The sequence below is a fragment of the Dermacentor albipictus genome, chromosome 6 (assembly GCF_038994185.2).
Source record: "Dermacentor albipictus isolate Rhodes 1998 colony chromosome 6, USDA_Dalb.pri_finalv2, whole genome shotgun sequence".
Classification (NCBI taxonomy): Eukaryota; Metazoa; Arthropoda; class Arachnida; order Ixodida; family Ixodidae; genus Dermacentor; species Dermacentor albipictus.
In genome coordinates, this window is record NC_091826.1 from 103,748,792 (window position 1) to 103,761,313 (window position 12,522).

The window sequence follows — 12,522 nt, forward strand, 5'->3', positions numbered from 1 at the left end:
CGATTTCTTCTGTGGAGCAACGTGCTCTCCCGTCTCTCTACTTCGGTCGACCTGACCGCCCGCTCTTTGCGATGCTAGAATAAACAAGTTGTTCTGTTAGCAGTCGCCTCATGCTTTGCTGGGACCTTCGGATGCTTCCAGTGTGCCCCAGGCCGCCAGGCCAACGCTACCTTTGGGGCTTGCGACCCATTTGCAACAACTGGCGCCAACGGTCCGGTTGCAACAACGGGTGTCAGCACTGAGGTTCCAACAGCTGGTGGCAGCGCTGAGGTTCCAACAGCCGGTGCCATCGGTGCGGTTCAAACAGTGGGCTCTGATAATTTGGCACCTATTTTAAGTGAATGAGAAACTTTGATGGGTTTATAGTGCAGGATATCAGTAAACAAAAAACCGCCCTATGTTAGTGACGCAGCCGAGGTATGAAGAAAATGTGAAAAGTATCCGAGAATCGGACGACACACAACGCGAACACAACATGCGCGACATCGGTTCATCGCACATTCACAAAGTCCGCGTTGTCAGCTACAAACATTACGAGTGTCCTTGCTGTTAGCTCGATGCCTGTTTGGAATCCACTTGTAGCTGAAGCTGGCGTTCATAACAACTATTATAACAATTGGATCGGCGTTTTGCTTTCTTTATTCTACTGCCGCAAAAGTGATGCGACAACTGTGAAGACTGTCTTGGGATTGCCGAGACCGACTACGTAGATCATATCATGTGGTCAACAAATGCGGAGGTATACACTATGTGTATACTAATGTCTACAAAAAGGCTCTACAGCAATCTCAGCAGTATACAACTTCAGTGGCTTATATCAAACGCAGCTACGTATTATCCACCGGTACCTGCGCTTGGTTACAGCATACACGGGTTGGGCCCAGATTAACGATGTTTGTCTATTGTTAATCTATAGACATGCAATACCACGACAACTCAGAGGCAGACCAGGTGGTGAATTCACCACCTGGTCTGCCGGCTTTCGCGACTTATTCACCACCTTTGCCACATCATCACTATCTGACCTTCACCAGCTGGTCTCGCGAAGTGTACGTCCGGGAAGCAGCCAGGATTAGGGCCTTCGGGTGCCTGGAAGACCTTTGTGACTCGGACGTTGCCTGTTCTGCCGCGATCCTCGTTCGGTGCAACTGCACCGAATGACGACTAGCAGTCTGCACGGTTTGCCCGCCGCGCCGGGGTTGCACGCGGTGCCGGTCGCGCATGAACCAGTGCCATATCAACGCCTTCGCAGAGGGCGGGGAGTATGGGAACTCGGCATTACATATTATCGACTTTCTTATATAGACATTCAATACACCAGGAGAGAAAAAGAAATAGAAACCTTAGCCGACTATTATTATTAACTGTCTAATATAGAGAGTCTATAGACAGAGTATGGACAAAAATAAATAGAGACTGTATCTGCTTTCGTCTATAGGTAGCCCATATAGAGGGGAAGCAGACAAAAAAGAAACAAACACCTTATCGACTTTTTTCTATAGACCGTCCATAATCTACGAGTAGACGAAAACAAATAGAAACCTTATCGACTTTCGTCTTTAGAAAGTCTGTATACAAAGTATGGACAAAAATAGATAGATGCCGTATCCACTTTCGTCTATGGGGCTCTTGCATTGCCCAGGGGGCGCTGCGAAAAAGGTGCTAAAAAGCGCCCTCTGTGCAAAAATGGGTCGTACCAAGCTCGGTCGTCTGCTTCGGAAAGCACGTTTACAATATGGACCCGCCGCTTTCGGTTGTGTTGTTTCACGGCCTGCAGCGAATATCGGGCGCCGAAGATTTTTTCAGGGGTGGCACGCTGCGTAAAGGCAAGAAATTATGCAGTGCCGAATACGTGTACGCCGTTCAAGAATTAGGCGGCGAAGTTTTAGCACCGTGTCAATCGCAAGTGAAGCGAGTCGCGTACGAAGTGGAACTTCAGGTAAGGTTTGCACGCCAGCTGCTAGATTCAGGCGCTCAAACGCGAGGAAATGCTTGTTATAAATGAATCCACAGCAGCGATAAGCAGGCATCATGTGTACAGAACTGCTCGAGCACACGACGGTACGTGCCGCGATGTACGAACTGCTCGAGCGCACGATCGTACGCGCCGCGACGGCAGTGGTCTTTCGACATGCCGCGAAACGCTGGGCCTCCTGCATTCTTTGTTGACTGCATGCCGCTAAAGAAGTAGTTATGCCTGCGTTGTAGTAGCGGCCATCTGTTCCTTTTAGTAACTGGTAATAACTGATGCAATGCATATGAGCTCGCACGTAGTACGTACGTGCGAATCGCGCTGCAGCGCGAGCTCGTACGCCGCTCGCTTGATGTAGGTTTTAATGACAGCGCTCGAACATCGATGTGCTGCAATCAATACTGCCTTGCTGCGTTGCCTCAACGTGCTGGCTTGAGATCAAGGATGAGCGCATTTAACTCTCTTAACCTGTGCTGCTCGTAGTGGAGTAGTGAATTGTCATCGAATGAGCCCGACCATTTGTGCTCATTTGCACACACCTGGTCACTTCACCACTTCGCATCGGTCGAATTGTTAATTGTCGCTGTGGCCGGGTCTCGAATCGTGAATTACCAGCCATGCCTGCTGCTATGTCGGTCTGCTGTCGGGACTGTAGGTGCAAAATACCGAACATTAGAACGCAGATAATCAAGCAAGCTTCAAGACAGGCGAAGCAGTCAGCATGGCGCGAAGTTTCGCTTACTCAGCGCGACGAACTGCAGCTATGCAGCGCGCCCGACGCTCCACTTCGTGAGGCCTTGAAGGAAAACGGCAGAATATGATGTTGGGATTCAGGCCTTCTTGTTCGTGGCATCCCACGACGCAGAAGTAATGACGGTGACGCCTTCTCGAGGCTGGGCTAGGTCTCCGGATCGGCGCTACCGATTCCGTCTGCTCCCAGCATTGCGTCCCACGGCACACAGAGAGCCCGTTTTCGTTAAACTATAGGCTGCGGCGAGCTCGCAGCGTGGTTGACATGGTCTGCGAGAAGTGACGAGCCTTTTCGCACTCGCAACAGGGCAGAAATAAGTGCGAATCGACGCAAAACTCGGCCTAGAAACGTCCTTCGCCACAGCCAGGGCTCAATACAACCCAAGCTGGTACGACCCAGTAGCGCCGCCACCAGGCGCCGCTACTATACCTCAAACTCCAGCGCAAGACGCCCATAGGTAGGCCATAGAGGGGAAGGATTAAAAAAAACACCTTATCGACTTTTTTCTATAGACTGTCTATAGACTGCGAGTAGACAAAAAGAAATAGAAACCTTATCGACTTTCGTCTAACGAAAGTCTATAGACGAAGTATAGCCGCCGTGGTTGCTCAGTGGCTATGGTGTTAGGCTGCTGAGCACGAGGTCGCGGGATCGAATCCCGGCCACGGCGGCCGCATTTCGATGGGGGCGAAATGCGAAAACACCGGTGTACTTAGATTTAGGTGCACGTTAAAGAACCCCAGGTGGTCGAAATTTCCGGAATCCTCCACTACGGCGTGCCTCATAATCAGAAAGTGGTTTTGGCACGTAAAACCCCATAATTTAATTTAATTTTATAGACAAAGTATGGACAAAAATAGATAGAGACCGTAATCCACTTTTGTCTATAGGTAGTCCATAGAGGGGAAGGATACAATAAAGAAACAAACTCCTTATCGACTTATTTCTATAAACTGTCTATAGACTGCGAGTAGACAAAAGAAATAGAAACCTTATCGACTTTCGTCTATAGAAAGTCTATAGACAAAGTATGGACAAAAATAGATAGAAGCTGTATCGACTTTCGTCTATAGGTAGTCCATAGAGGGGCAGTAGGCAAAAAAGATCAAACACCTTATCGACTTTTTTCTATAGACCGTCTATAGACTGCGTATAGACAAAAAGAAATAGAAACTTTATCGACTTTCGTCTATAGACAGTCTACAGACTTTGTATCAACAAAAGTCCAAATCTATAGAAAGGAAAGGTCGTCTATAAGAAGTCTATAGACTTTCTATAGACAGTCTAAAGTCATTTTTGTAAGGGCTCAGCTCTGACCTGACAGCACAACTCTGGGCCGTCCAGCGAGCCGAGGAAGCCGCTTCGAGACAAGGTCTCGGAACCGCGTCCGCGGCGGGTGCCCAGACCCACTAAAAGACGCCGGACTCAAATCTTGCTGATTTGAAATTAAAGTTTACGCTCTCTCTCTCTCGTCTATCTAGGTTTAGGTATACGTTGAAGAGGCCAGTCGTCAAAAGTGACCCCGAGTCACCCAGACCGGCGTGCTTCGTGGCCAAATAGTCGTTTTGGTAGGCGAAGCCCCGAGGTTTATCTAAAGTTGAACATTTCCGGGTACTAGTTTACGGGTGGCAAAAAGAAAGTGTTCTATAGTCGCTTATAACGTGCGCAGCCTATATTTCGTTTCTCTATATTTTGAAATATCATAAAGATGTCTGCGTAATTAACACATCAGTGTGTTGTCTCTAGTGTATACACGAGTGGATTATTTGTATTTCCAAATGCTTATTTGCTCTCCATTGCGAAAACAGACATAAATTATGGATTGACACATTGACTGAATGTTTTATTGACTTTATATTGACTATATATGAATTGACTTTAGTGATATATATATATATATATATATATATATATATATATATATATATATATATATATATATCGTCTTTCTCTAAGCAGTGCCTACTGCTCATTCTTCTTCAGTACAATATATATATATATATATATATATATATATATATTGTACTGAAGAAGAATGAGCAGTAGGCACTGCTTAGAGAAAGACGGCGACAACGTGTGTTTGGAAGCCTTGTGCTTGTGTCGCATATATATATATATATATATATATATATATATATATATATATATATATATATATATATATATATATATATATATCACTGTATTTCTTCCAGAGCTAATTCAGGAAACGCCACTAGAAATCCGTATTTTACATTTTTGCTTGTTTACTTGGCAGTGTTCTTCCCGCGCTTCTGTCATGCGCCAGTACATTTGGTGTGCTTCCTTGTTTGCCAAGTAAAGCAGAGGTGTGCAGGTGGACAGGCGTACCTGTCAGCTATTTCAATTATCTTTCGCGGCTTTACCCGTGTTTATTGCGAATGGTGGGCATTATTCACACTTGTACTAGTAAAAGTACATCGGTCCCCCTCATTGGAAAAGTTACCTTGGGTTGGTTCCCTCCCCCCTCGTTAAAAAATGCTCGGCACGCACCTAGGAAAGCCCCAAAGTTTATTTGAAGTTTAGCACTTCCACGCACTAGTTCCAAGAAAATGTTTTATCGTCGCTAAATTATTACAATACACTCGCTTATTACGTGTACAGTCGATATTTCATTTCTCTGTATCATAAGATATCATAAAGATGCCTGCGGAATAAAACATGCAAGTTATTGTCTCTAGTGCCTTCACGAGTGGATTACTTGCATTTCCAAAAGCTTCTTTTCTCTCCATTGCAAAAACAGACATGAATTATTGATTGACTCATTGACTGAATCTTTTATTGAATTCTTGATTCAGCCGTACGTCGAAGCCATAGGGACTTGCCCTGTCTTCTATGAAAATGGTTGAACGCTCTGCTCTGCTGACGGTGACTGCCAGCCTGCAAGAAAATATTCAGAAAAGGTACGGAGGCATTATTACCAAGACATCTGAGGGAGCAACATTTATGTAAACTGGTTATGTGTACTCTGATGTACAAAATAAAAAAGCTGGCTTTATCGCCACCATTCATTCATTCATTTTGCTCAATTACAGGAAATCATTATCCAGTTAATTTCTACACATATATGCATTCATTAGTCCAGTATTTATTTAGATATTTATCAACAGACCAATGCGAGCGCTATGTTTCAAACCCAAGCCACAATGTTCTCAAAACGTCACAATATTCTCAAGCCATGTGACCACCTTCTGCACCATGACATCACGTTATACATACCTCACGCAGATCGAAACCCTAACTTAATTCTGGAAAACCAATCACAGCAACACGCTCGGAGCGCCATGAGGCTTGCCAGTATGGGCTATATAGTTTAGGTCGATGACTTTCGTTTAAGATTAAAGATGAAAACTACAAATTGTCATGCGGCTTCTCTGCTTTCACAGGCACACAAACACACACAACACACTATTGGCAAAGGCTACACAAGTCTCAAGGGTCAAGTTAGTTTGCTCAGTTTTCTCAATTACATCCTTTTTTATTTCTGTTCATGCCGTATGAAACATCCCAATGAAGTAGCAAGCCCTGTGTAACTTTGCTGGCAACTTCGTTTTTTTTTGTTAAAGACTTCTCTTTCATCCACGTGCAAACACGCTTAAAAAGCAACATTATGTAAGCTGTGTAATTAGTGGGAAACCAAAGCAGCAGCCTAATGAATATAATTGAAAAGCAGTGAAACAATACAAAGAAAACAGTACTGTTTGCTTTGTCCTCCCAGGTGTGATTGAAAGACAGCCCATGTTATTACAGACGATTTGCGATGCATAAAAGTTGTCAGGTTTGCATAATTCGCAATAATGGAAGCGTGGGATAGACATTGTAACACGTTCCGTTTGTTATTGCGGACTATGTAGACTTAACAGTTTTAAAATCTAACTTGGGCTGCCATGGCCTGCAGTATCTTGGGAAAACAAAATATGGTATCCAGAAAAATTATTCTAAGGTTCATAAATAGCTAGCCGTTGTAAAGCTGACGATTCATGGTAGCCTCACCCCCCCCCCCATTCTACCTAAGGAAATTTATAACAAATCTTCCTGCTGTTCATGTTGCTGCGGAATGACCCTTTTTGTTTTGTAATCCATCATATTTTGCTTACAGGTATTCATATTCACATTCCTCCTAGTGCATTAGACGGGCTGACCTCTCCTCTCCCACCAGCAAAATAAAGGGATGATAACAACCCCCTCGTACATGTTTCACATAGATCGGCTCGAGGCTGCAGAACGTCAGCTATCTTCAGGAAGCGGCGGATGTGTAGCCAGCAATCGTGGTTCAAGTCAGAGAGCTGACGCCTGGCACCGGGATCTGAAAGGCATTTCGCCGTCTCCTTGACGACGCCGGTCATTCTCATAAACTCGTCGAGGCTCAAGTGGCCAACACGAAGCAGGGCGCTGCTGATCATCCCCTTGGCATCGGCCTTGGTGACGTCAGCGCCTTCGCTCACCATTTCGAGCAGACGAGGATGGTCGTGCATCAGCTCGATAGAACGAGCGGCTTCGACGCCATCTTCCTCGCCAAACACGAACTTAGCTGCGGCCAAGACGGCGGAGGCATTCCGTCTGGTCGTTTCCTGCAAGTAGAACAAGATGAACCGTTGCGGGGTTTAAAGCCTAAAAAACGTTGATGAGCCTGCGAAGGGTCAAAAGTTCCATGCACTTTACTGGTATTGGACAGCGTGCGCGAAAATGTAAGGAAATCTAAATGAGCTCCGCTTGAAAAGCGGTAACGCAGCTCCAGAATCAGAGCAATTGAAAATCGCGAATAAGAAATTTCGGCAATGTGTGATAAACATTCTACTGTAAAGCGAAAACGACTGCAACCGTAATATTTCGAATACAGTAAAGAATACAGAATACAGAATACACTACTGTTGTTGGGTGCACGAGGATATTGGCTTTAAAATAGGAACGAGTATACACGAAAAAAAAACAATACTTGTTTGCTGTATTCTTTTTTTTTTTGCGGGTGTGCGAATGCGCAGGCGTCACGATTCTCATGAGCGATGCCAGATCTGAAGGCCACAGTGGGTCCAATATGCCTTGTTGTAAATGGAAAGGACTACGAAAGAAAGCATCTGCTGGTTCGGTAGCTTACAGGGCAGTGCAAAAAAAAGAATCGTACGTGCCTCACACTGGAGGACCTCTCACCCAGCCCCACAAAGGTGGGTTTTTGCTTGGTGGGTTTAGCCTTGGTAATATTCATTGCAAGTACAGGTTAGTCTCGTTGTCTAGCTATGTTGCCCCGTTTAGACAGTCGTTTGGGCGCTGTTCATCTGTTTCCTGCGCGATAGTCTGCAGGAAATAGTCGCCGCTAGAGAAAGAGAGTGAGAACAACGGTGATGGTGAGGACGTCGCAAAGCAGGAGCACACGCAGCAGACGAACTTGCAACAGTAAGCTCCCACGCTAGCGAGCGCGCTGGCATGCTTACGTCAGTTTTGCGCGTTCACGTGCCCAGTTTTGTTTACATTTTTTGTTTGGTCCATCTCGTTGCTCTCTGAAACTGAAACATGGACTGGTCGCTACATACGAGACTTCAAATAGTTACTGTGATGCCCTGAAGCAAATGATGTTTCGTGCCGTGAATACTGGGTCATTAACTACTTATTGCAGCAGAAAAAACAAGATCGAAAATTTTTCTTTCGCTACGCCTTTAACGCGTACACAGCTAATAAACTTTTAAATTAGCAAATTTCCACACAGACTTCAAGAAATATTACTAGAGAAAACTAAGGGGCTGTTACCATTTAGCTACCCCAGAGAATGATGTTAAATATCCGCATTTGCCTGTTTGTGTTCACTTGTGGCTTCTACCAACCTTCCGGCGTAATCTGTGATGCTATTTCCTAAGATTCTCAGCGCTCACTTTTGTCCAACCCAGCAAACCAATTAGTCTCTGCAGACGCGCGTAATCATTGGAAATTCTCGCACTCATGGCGCATTGTGCTGATGGATATGGTCAGCTTACAAAATCCAAAAACTGTTCGAAGTCACAAGTATGAAGCTTATAGGCCACATCCGTGCAGTGCTCTCTCATTCCCATGCTGCTGGAGCCGCACTTTCGCAGCAAGACTATATAGGCGTACTTCACTACTGGTACCCTATAGTAGTGCACAGCTACTAATACACAATTACTACTGCACTAGTAGTGCACTAGTGCACACGTAGCACCAGATTTCTTTCAAGCGATCTGCGCAGAAAAACACTACACGGCGCGTAATACACGTGCACTGTCCTCAGTAGCTCATCATTTTACTTACGATCGGAAACTATTCAACAAAAGATAGCACTGAGACATACCAAGATGTCGGCCAGTGCGATGTTCTTCTTGGTGGACACTCCCGTCCAGGCCTCGCCCCTGTGCACCGAACAGCTGCTCACCGGTCCATGCACTTCACCGTGCCCGGCCCTGAGGATACAGGCGGGAGTCATGGCGAATTCTGTGAGGCGGATACTCTTGCTGGCAGCATGCGCGAGCCACTTGAAGTCATCCTCGGACATCAGTACTCCCTTGACGTTGACCCTGACAAGTTTGAGGTTGGAGGCCAGCGCTCTCACTAATTCCGATTGCACCTCACGATTATCTTTTGTCAGACGGGTGAAAAAGGAACCGAAGTTTATGTCTACATCAGTAAGCGTGGACGGAGCTCTTATACACGCCGCCAAGGCGGAGAACACCCTGCGATCGAAATAATAGCACTTAATCCGGAGCGACGTTATGTGAGAGCAGCCACCGACCGCTTCTAGAGCTGAGATAACTGGCTGCAAACTGAGCCTGCCATTGTAGTGAAAATGGGCCAATCTGATGGTTGCACTGTCGATTTGCGGGCATTGATGCAGACATTCGGCGTTGGGCATGTAAGCCCCGTGGATGACCACTCGGTCGTTGAGTCCTCGCTCCTGGATGGTGGCGCAGACCCTGTCTGGCCGGTCGATTCCGGGCAAGGAGAGAACGACCACCGACTTCAGAGCGTCCGTTTCAGCAATTGCATCGAAGAAGGCTTGGCACTCAGATTCGCCGAAACACCGCAAGTCAATGCAGAGCTTGCTGAGCGGCAAATTCGGTCTTCGCAGGGCTGCAAGCCAGGCCTCCATGCATTGCGCGGCGTTCGGATCTGGTGGCTGGACAATAGGGCTGCACATTACGCCATGGCAATCGCAGAAAGTCGAAGGTAACCTCAGGCTCCGCAGTGTGGCGCTCCGAAGGACCACTTCGGCGAAGAGGCTGACCACACCCACGCTGCCAAACACATATAGAAAACACTTGTTAGCTGAAGACCAATAAAGTCAAGAGGGAAAACAACACGAGAAGAATCAATAAAAAGGAGGACTACTTTAAAAGCTCACATTGCATACTCAAATTGCCGTTCCTTAACGCGAAGAAGAATCGCAGCCAAGATCATCCGCAATGGACGTTCAAGGCGTCCACCATGCTTTAGGTCTGCGAACTCTATGTTACAGCAAGTGCCGATTGACACTGACCACAGGATCGACAAGCGTTTCATACCGGAAATACTAGTCATACAAGCCTCACAGTGAATCATGGCGCGTTATTAACGGTGTACTGCTCAACGACTGTTTGAGACGAAACGCTTTATCAGTTTCTACATTTTCGTTTTTCTCCATGAAGAGTGCACATGTTTAAAAAAGGTGATTCAACGTGTAATAGAATTTGATGAAAGAATGTTTTCATGGGTGAGTTGGGACTGAGGAATTGGGGTCGGAGTAGCCTGATTTATCTTGAATACCGCGCTGGAGCGACAGTATTTGATCGACGGCAACTAGAAGTGGAATCACCTGAAGAGCGTTTGTCAACAGTTATTATCATTATCGTCATCAGCGCCATCGCATTCCCAGGAGCACTTAGATGTACGATGCATGTCTTTCTGGATGGGTCTGTTATAAAGCTAGCTCACGAAGGAAGACATTGGCCGCAACACAAACACGCGTATCTATCTATCTATCTATCTATCTATCTATCTATCTATCTATCTATATATATATATATATATATATATATATATATATATATATATATATATATATATATATATATATATATATATATATATATATAAAGGAGGTTAACCGAGGGGCCTGATTTTTATTAGTCATATCATCAGATGCCAACTAACACTGACACCAAGGACAACTTAGGGGAAAGTACTTTGGCCTTATAAATGAAATAAAAAAACGATAAAATCATTGAAATTAAAGTGCATTAAAAAAGAACCTGCCGCAGGTGGGAACCGAAACCACCCCGTTCGCGTTTCGCATGCGATACTCTACCAATTGAGCTAACACGGCGCCGTTTCCTCGTCCAATTTCTTGGGTATCTATGTTTCCTAGTGGAAACCTGGGAGTGTTCGCCAACGCCACCGCACACAGACCTTGGCGGCGGACGTGGAACATCCTTTTCAACCACAGGCGTCACGAGAACGTGATCTTGTCGGGTGAAGGCATCAATGCTGCTGGACTCGAGACCCTCGTTATGTAATAAACGAGAAGAAAGGGAGTTACCAGAGGGGACCGATGTGTATAAGTCATATCATAAGAAGCCAACAAACACTGACACCAAGGACAACATGCGTTAGGTGTGCACTCGTAAAATGAAATCTTCAGGTATCAAATTCACAGTAGCCCAAACATATTATATATTACATCGGATATTACATGGTTAAGATGTATCAAAAATATCTCGCTTCACTGTGGCCCACTGTGGGGGTCATTGCCCCGTGCTCTTTCATGGAACCGAGGTGGCTGCCCGACTGGGGCGCCTACACTGCCACTCAAACCTGCTTTTACATTTGCATAAAGACAGTCGACTCACCGTTGTCAACAAGTCAAAGAGTGTATTCTTTGCCTCCGCTGACAACGAAAGTCCCGGAAGGAGTGTTGCTAAATGCCGGAACGTTGCAGCGTCGATCCATATTACAATGACAGCTATACTTACAATTCTCGAGTCATCAGATCGAGGTCCGCATTCAGTTCCTCCAAAGAAGTCATCTTGCAGAACACATCGATCAGTTCTCTCAATAGCAAGTCCCAGTCGGAATAGCCATCCGATTTTAGCGTCAATTTTCGCAGCGCTGAGTCTTCTTTCGCAAGGTACCTGGCGAAGAGTGCGTTGGAAGCTTCGTCGCGGTAGCCGAACACGCTTTGTCGGACGCGCAGGTCAGTGATAGTTTCGTTTCTTATGAGACCATGTATGAGCGAACTCGCCTCACTACGGGACATCGAAAGTTCTGCCACGTCGAGAGTCGTCAGGTCATGCCTGTCTAGATCCAGTGATGTCCCAAACAAACGTGCCTTCATTCCCCATTCCTTCTCGAAATCATGAACCTTGAAAGCAAGACTCTCGAGATGCGAGAAAGACTTGATCACCTCGCACATGAAAGCTGCGTCGTCTGCTCTCATTAGTGCACCGCAGACGGCAACGCTTTTCACAGAACAATTACGTTTTACTACAGAAAGCAACGAACGGCGATGCTTCGAGCTCACGTTGAATTCTATCGCTGAGATGCAGCGATGCTCGGCCAGTAGATGTTCAACAAGATCCAGAGGTTTCGATCTGCGAAAGACTTTGTCTGAGCTGGACAGGAGATGCCCGCAGGTGCTTGCTTCGACGACGGCAATAAGGGCATCGCCTCTGGTCTTTCCTCGCCTGTTTTCCCGAAGCTCAAGGCAGGCGTCTAGAAGGATTTGGTTTAAGCCACGACGGTGCTCCAGTAAGTGACAGCTTGCCCCAGCTGTCTTTGTGCATGGGATGTTCTGCACGTGCCA

General features: G+C 46.0%; 1 protein-coding gene across 1 annotated transcript; it reads right to left on the bottom strand.

Annotated features, from left to right (window-relative positions):
* Positions 1 to 5,517: 5,517 nt before the first annotated feature.
* LOC139046992 (uncharacterized) lies at positions 5,518 to 11,749 on the bottom strand. The gene is made up of 4 exons (XM_070520919.1): positions 11,693 to 11,749; positions 9,040 to 9,979; positions 6,934 to 7,312; positions 5,518 to 5,621 (listed from the first exon to the last, which is right to left on the bottom strand). Exons 1-4 carry the CDS (start codon positions 11,743 to 11,745, stop codon positions 5,575 to 5,577), a joined length of 1,419 nt encoding a protein of 472 aa, XP_070377020.1. The 5' UTR covers positions 11,746 to 11,749; the 3' UTR covers positions 5,518 to 5,574.
* Between the last annotated feature and the right edge of the window lie 773 nt (positions 11,750 to 12,522).

Coding starts and splice junctions, on each gene's coding strand:
- LOC139046992 (XM_070520919.1), bottom strand. CDS start 11,745: ATGACTTCTTTGGAGGAACTGAATGCGGACCTCGATCTGATGACTCGA. Junction 7,313..9,039: donor TCGCACTGGCCGACATCTTG/GTATGTCTCAGT, acceptor TTCTACTTGCAG/GAAACGACCAGACGGAATGC. Junction 5,622..6,933: donor AGCCGATCTATGTGAAACAT/GTACGAGGGGGT, acceptor ATTTTCTTGCAG/GCTGGCAGTCACCGTCAGCA.